The sequence below is a fragment of the Lates calcarifer genome, linkage group LG1 (genome assembly GCF_001640805.2).
Source record: "Lates calcarifer isolate ASB-BC8 linkage group LG1, TLL_Latcal_v3, whole genome shotgun sequence".
Classification (NCBI taxonomy): domain Eukaryota; kingdom Metazoa; phylum Chordata; class Actinopteri; family Centropomidae; genus Lates; species Lates calcarifer.
Window position 1 is genome coordinate 2,883,717 of NC_066833.1, and position 18,911 is coordinate 2,902,627.

Sequence of the window (18,911 nt, forward strand, 5' to 3'; positions counted from 1 at the left end):
TGACATTTTTATGCTTTTTTGTCGACCTCTCGTGCCCAGGTGGAAGTGTTTGACCTGCTGTTTGTAACCAGCGAGAGCAACAGCAGGAAAACTTATGTGGTGCACTGCCAGGACTGTGCCCGTAGGGGGAGCACTAACCTGGACAACTTTGTGGTGCTAGAGCAGTACAAGATAGAGGACCTCATGCAGGTTTATGACCAGTTCACACTTGTAAGTATCAGACACAAAACCACCAGAAACACCAGTCTCATTCAGAACAGCGGGCCAGTTCAAACAAGACTTTTGATGATTCCTGTGAAAGTTTCATGTGAGGAGCTCAGGGTATTCTCCATTCTTCTCTCCACAGGCGAGTCCCCTGCCTTCCTCCTCTTGATGGTAACACTCTGTTGATCTGAGGACAGTTAGAACCACGATGGACTTAATCGGAAACTCTCCGGAAACCTTTTTTTTTCTTTTCTGATATTCAGGAAGTAAGATGGCAGTCCTCCAACTGCGCTCTGTAGCTATCCCATAAGGCAGCTGCGTGAAAGCTGTGTGTCTATGCAACCTGCCCAGAGTGGTGTGCCTCCCCCTGGTGGACTGGAGGGGGGATGGCAGCGCCTCCTGACATCATGACCAGACTGTTCTACTGCTGGCCCAGCTGGACTTCACTAGAAAACACACACAAAGCCCCACATAAAAATGATGAAATAAAGTTTTGTACATATTATGTTTTAACTGGCAACATCGTCACACAAAGACTACTGACTTGATAGTTTTTTCTTTTTTTCCATTTTTGTATTCTGTTTTGTGGGTTGACACGAGAACTTCGTTCCCTCCCCTCCATGAGATGAGTAATTAGCATAGCTGGTCATTTTGTATGTTAGACACCTTCTTGGTCAGGAAAACAAGATATAAACTGTTTTGTAATGTGAAAAGTTGAGTGACACATTCTTTGCAACATTTCCCCCGTTTTTAAAAATCAGTTAAATTGTATTTTGCTGGAACTCCGATGAGTCTTTGGTTACGTTGGGGCGCGGGAGAGGAAATTATTTGTAGACAAACAGCCAAGTCAGAGAAAAAGGGTTGCACATAGACAAAAGAGTGAACTTAAATTTGTGTTTTTTATTTTGATGTAAATTTACACTATTTATAAAATGCATATTTATTGCTTGAAAATATTTGTTGATGGAATGCTGTAATTTTTTTTCCAGAGTACCTGCCATTAAATTTGAAGGAGCCTTGTGATTTTAAGCTCGGCCCCTCATACGTTTTCTATATAAATAAAACTGCTTAGTAAGCATTGTACAGAGACCTTCCCTTGAAATGGGTTTATTGTTTGAAGGATGTTTTATGCGTCAATAAACAAAAACTGTCTTTATTTACATCTGCAGCTCTGTTGTACTTTTATATTTGATGGGAGTGTGAGCTCCTGCAGTTCCCCAGATCTGGAACATGTACAGAAGTAAAACAAGCTGTTCTGGGTTTCATTCATTTGTCCTGAGAATACAATGAGAATGTAATTGCCAAGAGCCTTCTTGATTTGGAAATTTTCACCCACGTTTCCTGCAGATCACTTCAAAAGTTGTGAGATTTTTCTGACATGCACATCATGTCTTAAAATCTGTGGTAATATAAACCAAAGGTTACTGTACATATGACCTCGTTAAACTGGTTAGATACTGAAAGCAAATATGAGACTTCATGCATCTCAGATAGGCAAATCAAATGTATACCTTCCACAGTTACTGTATTTCTGTATATATGTAACTGCCCCTCCATTGTAGCTCAGCAGGGAGACACACTGAGATACCTACTTGATAGGACTGAGTCAGGCTGGACATAAGTATTGTTACACAGAGGGAGTACTGTGGATTTTGTTCTCCATGTCTTACATTTGAAGCACATTATGAAGTGACATTTTCACAGCCACTATGAACAGGAGGAATGATTACAGCAAAAAAACACATTTCACTACACGTGGTTATTTTGCACGAGCTTCCTGATTCAACATATTTAAGTGGACACACGGTTTGTATCTATCTATCTATCTATCTATCTATCTGTCTATCTATCTATCTGTCTATATATATACACTTTATATACATATCTATATATACTGTATAGGTAACTGCTGCCTGCATTCAGAAAGACATTTATCCTGGTTTTCAGGTGTGAATTGAGTTAGACATTAAGATATGTGTTTTTTTTAATGTATGAATGTGTTTAAAAATACACTGGTGGATAAAATGTATAAAAATATTAGTCATGAGCTTTAAAAAGATTTAAAACTCGAATATTGTAGATCATGTAAAAGTGCGTAGTTTGTTGTTCATGCGCTTGAGCCAGCAGGCGTACTCAGCCTGTCAATCTAACTTGATTATCTGTGTACGTCAACATTAGGTTTTCCGTACTTTGATTGGAATTCTAGCTAACAGCCAATCAAATCCCACTATCAGGTAGAGGGGTGGGGCTTAGTCGCTAGCTTCGAGGTCACGGGCACTAGAGCAAAGCAGAAGTCAATTATCACCATAGATTTAACCGTGAATACTGTAGAGAGCAATAACGTGAGTAACTACTGGCTGACGACCAGTTATCCTATGGTTTGGACTTTTGTGATGTAAATACGAGTTTCTTTATGGTTTTTAAACTTTCTAAACCAAATGTTACAATGTAAACCAAGAGTTGCTAATGGCTAGTAGCGATTAGCATTAGCATAATACCTATTAGTGCAGCTGTCATAGTGTTAGCCTGGTATTTGAAACAATTGGTCAAGACAAGCTAGTGCCAGATCGCCATGATACAGCGTATGGACGAGTTGCTTATCTGATTACTGTGATTCAGGAGATGGACTTTTTGACTGTCAGAGAGAGAGAGAGGATCGGGGAAGATCTCGCCCCCCACCTGCTGCTGTGCTGCTGTAGACTGTAGCTGCTGGTTCCTCTGCCGTCCATCACCCCAGCTTCCCCTCGTCTACCTCTCTGATTAATCCCTGGATTCGTGAGTACTGATAAACTTGTACTTGCGTCTTTTGGTAATTGCTGGGATGAACAATTGAAACGATCATATCAGTTTTAAGCCTCCACACACTCAGGGGTTTTTGTTAATGTTTTGGTTTATGTTGGGAGGGTTGGTCTACAGCATGTTGTTGATGTTCATGTGTCACAGATGCTGATGTAAGTGTCTATTTAGTAATGAAGCAGGGATTTAAAAGAGATTCAAAGTTATTTCAGGCCTTGATAATTGAGCCACGTTTTGGTTCATGCCACGTTTTTTTTCTGTTTTGTTTTTGTCGGGGGAATAACCTAACCGTTCCTACATTGCTGACTGGAGTGTGCACAGGATTCTGCAATCTCAGGGTTATTACTCATCTAGAGCTAGTTAAACTGACCTAACTTTTACTGTAGGTGTAATCACTCAATCATGATTGGACCGAAATATTCACGTGATACATGCAGTTACGAAACAGTAGAATAGTAGTGGTGTTGGGTGTTTCGAGGTTCCATCTTCCTCCATTGTGATGCGAGGTTATGGACTTTTGTATTGCGGTTTCAATCTCAAAATGATTGTATCCCTAGTATTTTGTGATTAGTTATGTTGTTCTGTACTGTACCTGGACTATTAAATAATCACATTTGGTTATTACATTTAGAATATACTTATTGAGTCATAGTTCATCATAGATAGTTTGTGTCAGGTAATAACTGTCTGAAATGGAACAAAAATAATTGAGACAGAAGATAAAACCCAAATAGCAGGTATAACCAGTTTGCATGTTCTCCCTGTGCCTGTGTGGGTTCTCTCCAGGTACTCCAGCTTCCTCCCACAGTCCAAACTTGTAGATTAGGTTAATTGGTGACTCTAAATTGCCTGTAGGTGTGAATGTGAGTGTGACTGGTTGTTTCTATATAAGTTGGCCCTGTGATGGACTGGTGATCCGTACAATGTCAGCTGGGATAGGATCCAGCCCCCCTGAGACCCGGATAACGGATAAGGACATTTTACTTAAATTGTATCGTAGGTGCTGCCTGTGGCTAGTTTCAGAATAAATTGATAAAGGCTGTAGAACTTGTTACTGTATACATACAGGTAACTGCACCTTTAATTTTGGAACCTACCCAGGGCCCTGCTCATGATACACAATACTATGTGTACACAGAGTATTAAATGTCCATAAAACTAAAGTCAAAGGACACATATGTATAGATATTCATGTTTCCGGAGGATCAACTGGATAACTGCATTTGCTTATCTCATTTAGCTTAAAATATGCTTGTATTTACAGTTAGTATCATTACAATAGATTTGAGTTAAAGGATCTGCATCAATCTTGCATGAACACAGAGAGGCACTGGCAGGCCCATGGCTGCCATTTGTCCATCTCAGTTGGTCTTCTCATTTACAGCAGGGTGCCAGGAAATTTCCAGCTTTGCCAAGTGGATCACCAGGAGGACCATTAAAAGTGTTTCTCACATAAGAGCTTCAGTTTTTCAGTTTTTCTGAAATTATTTCAAATAGCTATGGAAATATCTTGGCAAAATTTTGGTCAGAGTATAGCTTTAAATGTACAACACTGTAATCTGGGTCCAAAAATTATGCAAGTTTGTGTCTGAATGTGGCCAAAAAAAAAAACTGAAAATCAAAGCACTGCTGCGTTGGATCTAAACCAATAGCTAATGCAAGAACAGCTCTGGGCTACCAAGCAAGTGAGAACAATACAGATGGCAGAGTGCAGATGAAAGATTCTTTATCTAAGCAATTGTACATGTTGAGTAGCCAAGCGAGATTTTAAAATGATTTTGTGCCGTATTAGTGTATTAAGAAGTTAATAATAGCGGTTAAACAGTGATGTAGTATGTTGCAATGAACGTCCATAAATGTTAAAAATATCAAAAAGAACATAGTTGCAGACTGTATGATTCAAAGAACAACAGCCTGATTTCTTATCTTTTCCATGGGAGCATTGTGTTTTTTAAAAAACAGCTGAAGTCTCATTCAGTGCTCACTCACTGGTTTTTGTGCAGAACGTTCAGGGGGGCCTGTTATCCCTGTAAATAGTTCCCTGAGGTCACACCATATACAGTCCGCTGCAAACATGCCACAGTCAGATCCCCGCGTCATTACAAAGATATAATGCCTCATTAAATGTCCCCGTGGTGGATCCAGTTGACCGGCTCCAGCGGAGAGCTATTTTTATCTGAATGAAGTCTATAAACATAGAATAAACCTAAAATCTTGGGGAGAAAATAATGAATCTGAACAAAGTAGCTACGAGAAATCAAAAGCTTTTCTGATGTTTCTGTCTTTTCTCCCTCAGTGGGTTATCGTGTGTTGAAATTAAACTGTGTGTGGCTCAATTCTTTAGGTCTGCAGTATAAGATTTATTTTACAGACTCCTAAAAAAGACCTGAGCATACCATGATTTACGGGAGATGAAAAGAGGAACTCTGAGGACTGTCAGTTTGTAAAAGAGGAACAGAAAGCGTTTGTCTTCCTTTTTAAATGAATGGATAAAAATGATGCAACATGCCTTGTGAATAATTAAGTGACCATTTTCATCTGATCAGATTGTTTGAACATTGTCACTGTTGCAGTCTTCTTCCATGTTTGATTCAGTCTGACAGGGTAATAAGACCCTATCACCATGTTCTGACATAATATACCCAGCAGTACATGGATTCAGTCATCAGTGGTAGTGAAAGTAGTTTCAGCCTTGTAAGTGGCATGGCTCTAGAGACAGCAGTATCAGTCTGTCCATCCACCACTTTGGTCCAAACTTATCACTTATCAATTATCAGAATTTCAGTTTGTTCAGTATTACGGCATACTAGAACAACTAGTCTGAGACTTCAGGGGTGTAATTATATGCACATCAAGTATTGGTGCAAGACTTTTTAGACATCAAAGGAAAAAGAAGGGCCTGCTCCATGTTACAAAACCTATTCACAAAGACAATATTTTGATCCAAGTTCATCAAAAAGCAGTAATGATGCCAGTATTTTACCTAATGAAGATTCGGCTGGGATGAAACGTCTTTTTGAATCAATTCTGTGTTTTGGAGTCAGTGCGCATGTGTTACTTTTTCTTTTGACCCAAAACACAAAGGGCACAGGAACCTGTCAGTGGTAACCATGACATTCCTTTGTCAGGTCTCCATGAGATGAAATTAAAATGCATTTTTCAGAGAGCAGATATACATTTTTTGCCTTTTTTATCATCAGATCAGACAAATTATTGAGAGAAAGGAATGACTAGGTTTCAGTCAGGCTTGCTGCACTCCTTTGCAGTGTGAGTCATCAGTACAGTGTGCCTATTCATGTCGTTTGATGCAAACTGCAAAGGTTGTTTTTTTAAAAAGGTCTATCAGTGCCCTGCTGTTCCTTACATTCCACCTCTCTTTATGTCCCTAATGCACTGGTATAATGATTATAATTAAGTGTGTGCTGTGCTGATTGGCCTCTAATCATGCTCCTAAACAGTGTGCTTATATAACCCACCTTATGGAACAGTACATTTTTCGTACCAGGGATATAACCAGACGGTATGAATGCATTAAATGTATATTAAAATACATTTGCTAATTAGCAATAAACAAAATACAACTGAGGTTAATGGGAATGTTATTAGTTTGGTGGGTATTTTGTTGTAAACCAGTACCGGACAAAAAGAACATTTGACCTGATGATGGCGCCAGATTAAACATTAGAGGATTGATCAGCAAAGTGCCAGTAGATGCTGAGGTATTTCACTGGATATGTGAAAACTTTGACATGCTGGTGGCACTAGAGAATAAGTCAAGGGATCGCCGTTGTTGGCAGGATTCATCCCCTGGGGAACACGAATGTCTGCACCGAATTTCATATCAATCCGTCCAATGGTTGTTGAGATATTTCAGTCTGGACCAGAGTGGTGGACTGATCAAATGACACACTGACAGACAGATCAACACTGCCATCTCTAGGGCCATGCAGCCAGCAGGGCTAAAAATTCACCTGCATTTTTCTCTTGTAATTTAAGAACATCACACATTGATTACAGTGTGTGGAAAAATGGAAAGTTGTCTTGCCTTGACCAACAAACTGTCACATGCAGCATTTTTCAGAGAGTGCTCAACTTTTCAAATGGAACCTACAAGTAGCCTCCCAATAGATTTTATTTTCCACAGCTGATGTTTTTTGGTGCTCTGCCATAAACGCTGGAGCGAGACAACAACTTGGTGACAATCCAGCTCGGCTCTCACCGGCTGACAACAGCCACTTGTACCATTTCACATGTGGAATTATTGATTCCACACTATCTTCACTGCTGCACATCAGACTGTGGTGTGATGACTCTGACACGCTGTCATTTCCCCACATGACTTTATTCAGCACTTTCAGCTGTCAGCAGATGCTGGTCGGTCATTTGGCCATTGTACATTGTGCACATCATTTTTGGACCATTATCATTACAACATTGATATATTGATATATGGACATCAGCAAGAAGAAAAGTGAAATATGCTCCCTGATGAACAGAGCACTGTGTTCTGAAATAATCCTTCACTGTGGGCCATACAAAATAAAACTGGTAAAACCAGACTTGTAGTGAATGGATTTGAACTGCAATTTTCTCATTTTCCCATCTTCATCCAGCCATCTGACAATGTAACAGCATTTGGCTGCTTTTAACAAAAAACTTTGTTTGGTTGGACGCCTGGAGACAGCTCATTTTTCCAGTGTCCACCACACTATACTATACTACCTGTATTGTAGCAAGTCGTTTTCCTCTCTCACTCTCTTTCCTCTCATATAATTATTTTCTCTGACAGTTTTTTCTGGTGTCAGTCTCTGAGCTCATCTTCTGTGACAACTGTAATTCTCGGCTGTGTGGCAGATTTTTTCCTCATTCCATTTCTGTAGTAAAGACATCAGGAGACACTGTGAACACATTTTCACTCATCATGAATTTATTTCCTCCGTGGCAGCAGAACATGTTACTAGCAGCAGCAACTCCTGCAGGTTAGACTAATGAAACATTTTTAAGGTTGATTAACTCTCAAAGACCCGTGGAACAGACTCGTCAGCATAGCAACATAATAAGGCTACAAACAACCCATAATCCAATACTCACTCACCATAGTTACACTGATAATCTCTCCATTCAAAAATAATATCTGTTGTACTGAATGAACACATAATTGAATAAATGAACACCTTTTTTAAGCCTAAGTTAAAAAACAAAACAAAAACTGAATCCTCTCCGGAGCGTGTTTTTTTCTTTCATTCAGGTCAGATGCTGTGCCTCAGTCTTACTTTAGAAATTGGGTCTTTGTAAATGATATTATAAAGAGTACGGTGTAGACCTGTTCTATATGAAAAGAGCCCTGAGATCATTTCTGTTGTGACTTGGTGCTATACAAATAAAAACGACTTGAATTTACTTGAGTATTTCCATTTCTTGCTGCTTGATTATAAGATAAAAGAATCAATAAAAGAAATATATATTTTTAAAAAAGCAACTACAATCTTTTGATATAGTTAGCAGTGATCTAAGTTAAGATTTTGCACACACAAAATGAAGATGTTATGAATAATGATGTTTTGTTGTAGATTAAACTGTACTTACAGTATCTTAAAGTAGCGCTGAAACAATTGATTATGTGATTAGCTGAGTGAAATGCCAAATATTTCATGGTTCTAGTTTCTCAGGATTAGCTGCTTTTCCATGTCTTTAATTACAATAAACTGAATGTTTTTGAGCTTTGACTGTTGGCTGTGATTTGAAGGGATTTATTTTTATTTGTGGATTGACTATGAGTTTTAATTTCTGATGTTCTATTCGTGACTTGTTAATCCCCTGTAAGCTGCATGGCACCTCTAGCTGTTCTCAGTCTTACCTTGACTGTGATCAGTGATCAGTCCATTGTTTTATAGGCCTCTCAACAGTAGAACAGACAAGAAAATCTGTTTCCTCCATTACCTCCCTGTTCAAATTCACCTTTTATATAAAGTCCTAATTTAGGTATTTTATTTCTGCGATTCAGTTTAGTTTTTTCTTTTGTACTTGTAAAGATCTTTGAAAATTGCTATAAAAAGCTGGGCTCAGAAAAATGCATTTAAACCAATTAATCAGAGTGTGTTCCATTAAAGCAGCTCCTCCACTGCTCAACCCAGCGAGAGTGAAGCGCTTAGTCCCAAGTTAATTAAGTTAATTAAGTTAGTTAATCCACATTCGACACCACTCTCTTGAACACCTGAGGGCAGGATTTTGTTTTCTGTCATGTAGTATTCACATGATGCAGAAACTATTTTAGAAATTGGTTTTGCTTTTTTGTTTGTTTGCAGTTATTTTTTTGTTTTCTTCCAGCTGTGTTTGATCAAAACCAACAATGATCCAACTAACAAGTCCTGTAAATTCTCAGTGCACAAGTTATTCCTGTTTTATTGTTGTTTTCTTCCATAGTGCAAAGACTGTCAGGTCAGTGGGAGACTATCCCTTTCTCAGAGATATGTCCCGCAGCCTCAAGTAGGTGCAAAAGTAAAATGGTGAACAAATGCTAATGTTTTCCTCCATATCTGTGTCAAGTGTTTCAAGCTCTGGATACAGGAGGCAAAAGATCGGGGAAAAAAAAAAAGTCTGGGTACTCTGTATGTTTGAGCCCACCTGCCAGCCTGCGGACAATTTTGTAATCATTTGTTGTTAGGTTAGTCAATTTTAGTCACACTGATAACATTCTGAGGAGCATTAACACTGTGTTGTGATGCTTCTGAGTGGTCACCACTGTCCTTTTTGTTCTGACTTTAGGATGAAAATGGCACTAAAAACATTTGGCAAAAGCAACTGAGTTGACAGCCTTTTATGTGAGCGCTTGGTGACTGGGTGTGAAATGCATGAATAATACGCTTATAATAACGTGAAAATTAGACTTTTTTGGTCCTTTATGGTGCCAGAATCATTTAACAATATATCCCTCACCTAAACCTTTTCTTAAAACTTCAGAAAATGTGTGGTGGCAGGCGGCGTTCTTTGTGCTCGTAAGATGACATTCATTGTGCTCCTGTAGCAAAATGAGTCGTAAGTGTGGGATCATTCATCTGCACCGGGCCCTGTAGGCACAGTGCTTGACAGTTATTTCATTATTACAACCACAGGTGGCTGCATTGGACCAATGGACTGACAACCACTTCAGTCAAAACACCTTTAATTTATTCATGATCCCTTTTGAGTTTTCTCTTTTCTTCTCTTTTTTTAAACAGGGCTGGCAGGCTGTGTTTTTTCCTTTTTCCACTTACCTTCAAAAGTGAGAAGGAGGTGGTTGACATTTTAGAAAATATCAGGGCTGGAAGCTGAGGCACAGGGTTTTTTCTGGGTTTTTATATGAGACACAGTCATTTCCTTACAGTAAAAACCAGTTGGACGCCACCACCTGTTTTGATCCATTGCTTTTTGGATATATTTAGGAGACTCACTTTGCTACAAAACTGTGTTGATGCACTGGTTTCATAATTTTTTGTGTGTCTGACAGTAGGTTATTGTATATTTATTAATTTCATTTCATTTTATCGTTGTTTGAAAAAGTGTTATCTGCCACTGCACTGCCCAGCACCAGATGACAGACGGACAAAGTGTGTGATTTGGCCGGTGCAAACATCCAGGAGGTGAAGATCCAGATTATTTTCTCAGGGTTGCTGGAGACCAGAACAGATTTAACAGAAAGATGAATTAGGCATCATGAGGTACAGATGTTTGAAAGGTTATACAGCAGCAGGGTTCTCAAAATATTTTGATCTCTTACTCAGACCACATATACAATATATTAATATTTATACATCCATGTCACATTCTGTAGCATTAGTGATGCTGAGACCTTGAAATATAACACAGAGTATGTACCAGTGCATAAGCTTGATTTGACCGTGCAGCTGTTACCAGGGCAACCACTCTAAACACAAACTGCTAATATCAATATAACAGTCAGCATTAATGTTGCAGTTTTTAATCAGAAGTGTGTCAGCAGTTAAATTGACAGTGAGATTTTGTTTTGAAAATACTGCTTTTTAAAACTCAGTTTATGTTGATGGTGGAAAAAATGAATTGATTGGGCATCCTGCTGGCCTAGAGGATTAAGACGGGTTTAAGAGTACTCCCTTGTTTTATCAGTCAAGTTGAAGCAGCTGTGGTTGTCTGCATTTGACCAATCAGCAACTGTTACACCTGCAAACACCCCAGGAAGAAAGACTTTTTTAGCACCTAAAACTGGTGCACATTCAAATGCAGTTCCTGAGTTTCTCAAAAGGTTTTTGGTCCCAGCAAAAGTTCCTATGATGGAAACGCTCCATGTGTAATGACCCTGTCCCTGGCTGCCCAATCACTGCCTGTCCTCATTTCCTGTCACTTCTCTGTCGTCACTGAGAAAGGCAAACATGGAACAAAATATACTTAAACCCCTAACTTGGGTAAAAAATAAATAAAATAAAGATTATCACTAATGTTTTAAGACTTTAGCAAACTCAGCAGCTCAAGTTTAAATATTGTCTTGCATTTAAATGACTTTTAGGTTTTATTCTTATTTTCATTGTAAAACAATTAAGAATAATTGAACTGTAAATCATCACTGCTTTAATCTTGTCAGAGGATTTCTTCCTTCCTTTTATGGTAATTCAGTGATGAAAGAACAATTGAAAGTGTATAATGACGTTAATTGAGGTTAACAACAGAGATGGACTTTACTGATTAGACACCACTGATGTGATGCGTCATCAGTAAGCATAGGAAGATAGGAGATAAGCAGAACTGCAGGAGTCTAGATGCTGCTGGTGGTTTAGTAAAGTCAGTTGAAGCAGCTGGACCATTCTGAGGTACAAAATGGTGAGTTACACAGTTGTAGCTCTGGAAGACAAAATGACAGAAATGCAGTGAGATTTATAGTACAGCCTCTGGGGCCTCTGAAGCAGGAAAATAGCAGAAACCCCCAAAAGAGAGAGAAGTAAGAGAAAAGATCTTTCTTATATCACCAAAGCTTTATAAGGCAGAGGTTGTAGTTTCCCTTCTCACTGTGGCTCAGATTCAGATAAGAGATCAAGTGAGGAAGAGAGGAGAGGATGAGTTTCATGCATTAGACCACAGTGAAAGCAGCAGCATTATTCAGAGCTTTGAGAAAAGGATGGAGAGGACCACAGATGAACATATAGGTATTTAATAGGACGAAGGAAGCTGTTAAGGAAGTTGTTATTTGGTGGATTAATTATATGGAACAAAAATATAAACGCAACAGTTTTCTTTTTTGCTCCTGTTTTTCATGAAGGCACAAGGCTTCTTTCTTTCTAATTTTGTCCAGAAATTTGTTGAAATCCATGTTAGTGAGCATTTCTCTTTTTCCAGGATAATCCATCCACCTGACAGGTGTGTGATTACTGCACAGGTGTGCCTCGGGCTGGTCACAATAAAAGGCTACTCTAAAATGTGCAGTCTTAATTTGAAAAACCATGTTTATTAAGCACATGACTGAGGCTACATGACATTTTTTGGGCAGTATCTGGTGTGACGACAATTTGCCTAATGCAGTGTGACACTGGTTGCTGATTGGATGTGGAGGTCCCGACTGGAGTGGTTGTGAGGCCCGTTGAATGTGCTGCCACATTCTCAGACGTCACTGTAGATGGTTTATGGTATCGAAATCAACATTCATTTCAGGGGCAACAGCTCTAGTGGACATTCAGCATGCCCACTGCACACACCCTCAGAACGTGCAACATCTGTGGGATTGTGTGATGAAACATTTTAGAGTGGCCTTTTATTTTAACCAGCCCAAGATACACCTGTGCAGTAATCATGCTGTGTAATCAGCATCTATACACCACATCTGTCAGGTGGATGGATTGTCTTGGCAAAGGACAAGTGCTCTCTAACATGGATTTAAACGAATCTCTGATCAGAATTTGAGAGAAAGAAGCCTTTTGGTGTTTAGATCTTTTATTTCAACTCATGTAAAATGGGAATGTTGTGTTTCTATTTTTTCTTCAGTATATTGTATAAGATCCCCTCCTCCCTTATGATACATTAAAACTAATGACTAATGACTAGTTCCATTACCTTGTTAACATTACATCTACTCCTACTGGACACAAGATGTCTTCCATTTCACTAGAAAGTCAATTTTCAGTGTATGTGACCTGCAGGCTTCCAGTTTCTACATCACCTCATACCTCATTCAGCACAGTGAAGGTCAAACATCCAAGTCTAGGAACAATAATCTGAGTGGAAGGGGAAACAAATTGTAGTCTTGTTCCACTTGCTGAGCTGCTGTACAGTACAGTATCTGTGTGTAATTTAAAGACTTGTGAAACTCATGATCATTATATGAAGTGTCGTGAGTAGTACACGACCCCCATCTGTTCCTCAGACCGATAGGAAGAGAAGTCACAGAGACAAGAACCAGTGTAACCTGGAGCCAGCAGATGTCACTGTAGTTATGAAAGAGATTGATGCTAAGTGTATATCTGCAACACACACACACACACACACACACTCAGACAAACACACTGTTAAAGAGGATCAAAGCTGTTCCTAAATCCTGAAGGTGTATTCCAGATGTCTTAGTCACTCATGTGAGTCAGCTTGTATTTGTTCCGTTCGTATTTGTTTTTGCTCTTAACCCGAGTGACTCACACGTAAGTTGACAGAGAAAACATATGCAAGTATTTTAGAACAGGAAATGGATGTACAGAAGGGCAAAAACTATATTTCTTGGACTGTGCGGATCAAGTCCTTTCAGCAGCCAAGAGGAAATCACAGTCATTTGTGGAAGTGCTGGGTTTGTGAGGAATGTGTGTGAAAGGAGTGCGGACTACTGTTAACGCAGAAAGCCAAGCATCTGAAGCCTGACAAGGCAACGACAGTCTGGTTAAGATGGGTTCTTACAGTCAGTGCCACCCAAATGTTCTGGCCTTGAGAGTAGCCTGTATGTATTTTTTTTCCTTTAGAGCTTGTTGGTTTATTTAAACCAAGCAGGCAAAGTTCCAGTTTGCATCAACTTTCAGTCTTTCCACATAATTAGAATCAGAATATTGGCCCCTAGAAATTGAAATGGGGTTATCATCAAGAGCTTGGCTACTCTTCAATCAGTCAAACTAGCTTGTTCAAATTCAATATATACTAACTGCAGAGAGTAAGAGAGGAGATTACATAAAGAGATTCATAAACATCACTTAATACATTGTAGGAAAATTGTGTATAAAAAGGCCAATCTGAATATTAAAGGACTGAGGAGAAAAAAATGAAACAAAGTAGGAAGAGACCGTGATAAAAGCTGCATTTGCACTTCCCTGATTTCGTATATCTTTTGCACATCTACTCCAAAATTTTACTTCACAGCTTTTTCTCAGAGATTTATTGTGATTTTTACTCAACAAATTTAGTTTGAAGGCTGTTGTTACCGTTAAATTCTCACATAAAGATTTTACAAATACATTATGAAATACATTAAACTATTACTACCATATTTTTAAAACAGATTTACATAATGTAGCAGCACTACTTTGACTAAATATAAAAATTCCTTCACATTGATGCACAAGTACAGGATGCTACTTGATGTACTTTTACTTAATTGCATTTTAATAAGTGATTGTTGTTGTTTCTCCCACTCACACATTCTAAGTTCCTATACATTATATATGACTAACTGGGTGGATGTGAAATGACCATGGTGAAGCTCAGCGCTGTGGTTGTGCGCGGCATCCTCAGCCCTGTTCAGCTCCTTATATACAGCCCAGAAATAGTCGGCAGCCGCAGCAGCAGCAGCAGGAGCCCGGTGCGGCCGGTGACTCAGCCAGGACTCAGCGCCGTCGCGGTGGGTCGCGTGCGTATCGCCGGGCGCGAGGAAAGTTTATTGTTGGGATGAATAAACCACCGCAAACGTTTCAACTCGGAACGACCTCGTGAGGCTCCGCGAGGCAACGGCAAACGGAAACTGCTGTAAATGTAAACACACAATAAGAGAAATTAGGCGACCAGTCAAAGACAGATGGATGAGGGTATTTACGTTTAAGGCGCCCATTCATAAATTTATTATGTGCGAAAAAGTCCCTACATTACCGGTAACCAAAATAATGACTAATTTCCTGTGGAAGTTATTATGTGGTCTGGGTGATACATGCGGTGGTGGAAGAGTTAAATCCTTAGATTAGAGCATAAACGATGGAAAAATACCGTATAAAGCAAAAGCAAAAGTAGTCACGGATTAAAGAAGAAATGTGATTGTTTTCAGTAAATGTACTCCAGTACCAAGCGTTAAAATCCTCATGGTGAAGAATGACTTTTCTATCAGAGTGTTAAGATGTGAAAATCCCTCAGAGGTGGATATATGATTTTTCACTCTGATAACAACACCTGGATGATCCTCACCTGAACAGAAAGTGTAGCCAGTAACTAAAGCTTTTTGATCAAGTAGTGGAGTAAAAAGTACAATATTACTTAAACTGAAATCCAAAAGTCTATTACTTGAGTAAATGTAAAGTGTTGCTTTCCACAAATGATGGCACAGGTCATCAAACTATCTCCAATGATGCCATGAACCCCTGTTAGTTCTTTTTTTTGGTGCAGCTGTCAAATAGATTTTATTTACCACTCGATATTTGTCCTCTGTTTACAGTGTTACTTCTCTTGCAGTAAAGTATTTTATCATCAGCAGAGAGTACTCAGTCCTGATGCAAATGTCATATTAGTATGGGGTGTTTATGATATTATTGGTTTATTAGTATTCATACATTAAGTGGAGGTAGTATTTTGGTTGTGTAGGCAGTTAAGGTGGAGTTAATTTTGTGTTTCACATATTTTTGAGGTTGGTCACACATTTGTTTTTAAAAAATCTTCATGTGCTATAGCTACTGAATAAATACCTTGTCTGAAATGTAGCAGCAGAAAATGGAAATACTCAGGTAAATTACAAGTACCTCAAAATTGTACTCAGCCACGACAGTGGAGTAAATGTACATTGTCATTCCCATCACAAAAACAAACAAAAAACCCCTCAACACTGTGACACAGTGACACTCGCCTTGATAAACAGGTGGACTGGATGCACATCACTTACCACAGTGCTCCTGTATCACTGGAGGAGGACGCAGGAAGCTCAGCTGTCTCGCCTGCCAAGTGTGCACAACGTTCACGGAGCCACAGCTAACTCCCCCATAATGTTTTCAGAGAGCGTTCATTTTCCCTGTGCCAAGGCAACAACAAGGTCTCCATGTGGTAGAAGTCCCCCAGATTCCTCTTGGATGAGTCTGAGGGTTTTGGAGCTGTGACTCACAGGAAGCATCGGGTTAAATTGATGAGTGTCTTGTGATTTTGCGCACACACACAGACACAGACACAGACACACATAACAGACACACACACACTGAGTAAACAAGTAAACTCATAGAGAATCACCTCACGTGGATGTGAAGCATTGTAAGTAGTCAAAAGTTACATAACATTAACATGAAGATATCACACTCCATATACTCTCCAGTGTCTCAGAGTGTTGTCTGATGTTGCATGCATGCATGCATATGGATACCGTAATGATCACAGTATTATGAATTGAATAGTCGAGCTTCTCTCTTTCATGCCTCTCATATCAGATTTTATTGTATGTGAATGTTATAGATTAATAGTCTATGCTGCCAATATCTCAAGTGTCTTCATTAAAGAGGGATAATATAGCCAACAGACCCTGTAGTTAAAGTTTAATAGTTAAAAAAGTTAAAATCATATAGGAAAATGTAGATTTTCCACTGAGATGCAGTGAAGTAGAAGTATTCAGCATGAGCCATATTCCTACATTTCTAGTTTTATTGTGAAACCAAAGCACAAAGAAACTGATGAATGAATGTTTATGAATTTAATGACTGAAAGGTGAACATACTTGCATATACCACCCTGTAGAGATCACTTTATCCTCCAAATTTACAGTCTCACCAGATTCCCTCTTTGTGTTACTGTCCCTCTACAAACACTTTACTTTTGGAAGAGATATACTTGATTTGTCTAAGACTGCTGAAGCCTGATACTAACATCACTTGAACTTTTGAATGCCCTTTTTGCACAAAATGAGAACTGTAGATTTAGTCTCCTATCACTTACATTGAAAAAGCATAAATAAGATATCTTTTAATGGTCAGTATAAACAGGAAGAAACAAAAACCTGTGTCAAAGTTTATGTGGGTACTCCACTGTTGTCAAATTGAAGAACTGTGAACTTATCCTTTAATGAGTAAATGTTCTTTGCCACTTTATTTATCCTTTAGCATTTAGCCATTTCTACTTGTTACTTCACTTTAACATAAAAGGAAATTAAAAAATATTGCACATGCTCCTACTCTACACTTCTAGATATTATTGTACACGTGGTGCTTCTTTAAATGAACAGCCCACGTTTATGGACTACATCATCTACTGTCTTAAAGGAGCTATTTGTAAGTTTTCGCTAATGCTTCGTAGCCAATGTACTTACCAATCTAGAAGAAATGTTGTGAATTCGGCATCAAATTTTATTCCTTTACTGTTTCTAGCAGTGGAACGCTGCACCAGTGTTTTGCTTCTGGTTCTATCACTTCTTTTGTTGTATTGAGATTAGCATGCTAACCAGCTAGCTCTGGCCCGTCTTGTCATTCTCCGATTCTGTAGCGTCCAGACTTCCCAGAAGAAGTAGTGCTGCTCAGAGGCTGTGTTCTAACCTCTTATACTGTAAATGCTACAATGGCTGAAGCTCTAAGCAAGCAAACATCACCACCACCTGGTCCTGGCAAGAAACCACAAGCAACTCAAATTTTAATGAAGGTATTTAGTAATTTTGCTCTTAATTTAGTGAAAAGGTGCAAACAAAATGTCATTTCCTTTCTAATCTTAAAGGACCATTCCATGTTTTAGCCTAGTTATTACAAACAACTTACACAAGCCGCATTTGACAACATTTTACAAGCCACACTGACTGTGTTTTAGAAATTAGGATATATTTTTGCTGTTATTCTGCTTATTTGCTTTCATTTATTTCTATACAATATGAAAATGAAGTAGCAGAGTTTTGAAACTTACTTGAATTATAGGGAAGCTCAGTCAATGTGGACTTAAACTGTAATACAAGGGAACAAAAATGAATGCAGACTTGTTCACTGTGATGAATTACACAGCTTCATCAAGAATCTGCTTATTGATTTTCATGCTAAGTAACAATGAATGGAAACAAATGACTAACAAATGGAACAATAGGAAAATCGGTACGTATTTGGTATGCATTGTGTGAATGTGATAATGTTAAGCTACAACTTGAAAACACTGGCGTGGTTCTTTAAGAGTTAATAGTTAATAAGGACCAATATGATCATCTGCAGAGAGGGTAACACCTATTTTAAAAATCCAAATAATTCCAGTTGAAACATGAATTCATCTGGTCTCTCTTCCACTTTCAACACTGTCGGACTGTTTGAAGCCTACAGGCACAAGGACGATTTGATTGCTTTGACATCTCTGCAGTTTGCAGCATTAACCCAATCCTGTCCTTTCACTTCCAGAGGCTCATCACCAATAACCATAGAGATATTTTGTCACAGACAAAACTCTTTCATTTATTTCACAGGAAATGAAGAGGATCTGTCATTCTGGCAAGTGGCAGACATGACATAACCACTGTCCCTTATCATGCTGATCCATGATACATTTTTTGAAATGTTTTTTCCTGTTTGAAATTATTAACTATTAGAACATGAGGTTGAATCAGTGGGTGTGGGCACAGCACTGAATCATAGTTTAAAAATGTACAGGGGGAAATTACTTAGCTGCCGGTTCAGCTCGCTGCGGATGTGGTTGGTTGTGTTTTTCCCAGTAAGAAGGCATACCATACCATACCATACCATACCATACCATACCATAATCTTAATATTCATATAATTAGGATTAGATAATCCTGC

At 38.8% G+C, this 18,911-nt stretch overlaps 1 protein-coding gene and 2 long non-coding RNA genes across 3 annotated transcripts in view; 2 read left to right on the plus strand and 1 right to left on the minus strand.

The window, feature by feature from the left end:
- Positions 1-1,364, plus strand: part of kdm6a (lysine (K)-specific demethylase 6A) — a 34,222-nt gene extending 32,858 nt beyond the window's left edge. The window contains 2 exon segments of the mRNA XM_018697309.2: positions 40-210; positions 347-1,364. Coding sequence (XP_018552825.2) covers positions 40-210; positions 347-373 — 198 coding nt within the window. The 3' untranslated portion in view covers positions 374-1,364.
- Positions 1,365-2,167: 803 nt separating this feature from the next.
- Positions 2,168-18,911, plus strand: part of LOC127143386 (uncharacterized) — a 58,060-nt gene continuing 41,316 nt past the window's right edge. Inside the window, exons 1-2 of the long non-coding RNA XR_007814752.1 lie at positions 2,168-2,546; positions 2,824-2,979. This is a non-coding gene — a long non-coding RNA (uncharacterized LOC127143386). The remainder of the gene's footprint in view (positions 2,547-2,823; positions 2,980-18,911) is intronic.
- LOC108897606 (uncharacterized) lies at positions 10,656-17,775 on the minus strand. The gene is made up of 3 exons (XR_001963323.2): positions 17,459-17,775; positions 16,055-16,259; positions 10,656-14,935 (listed from the first exon to the last, which is right to left on the minus strand). It is a non-coding gene; the product is annotated as an uncharacterized LOC108897606 (long non-coding RNA).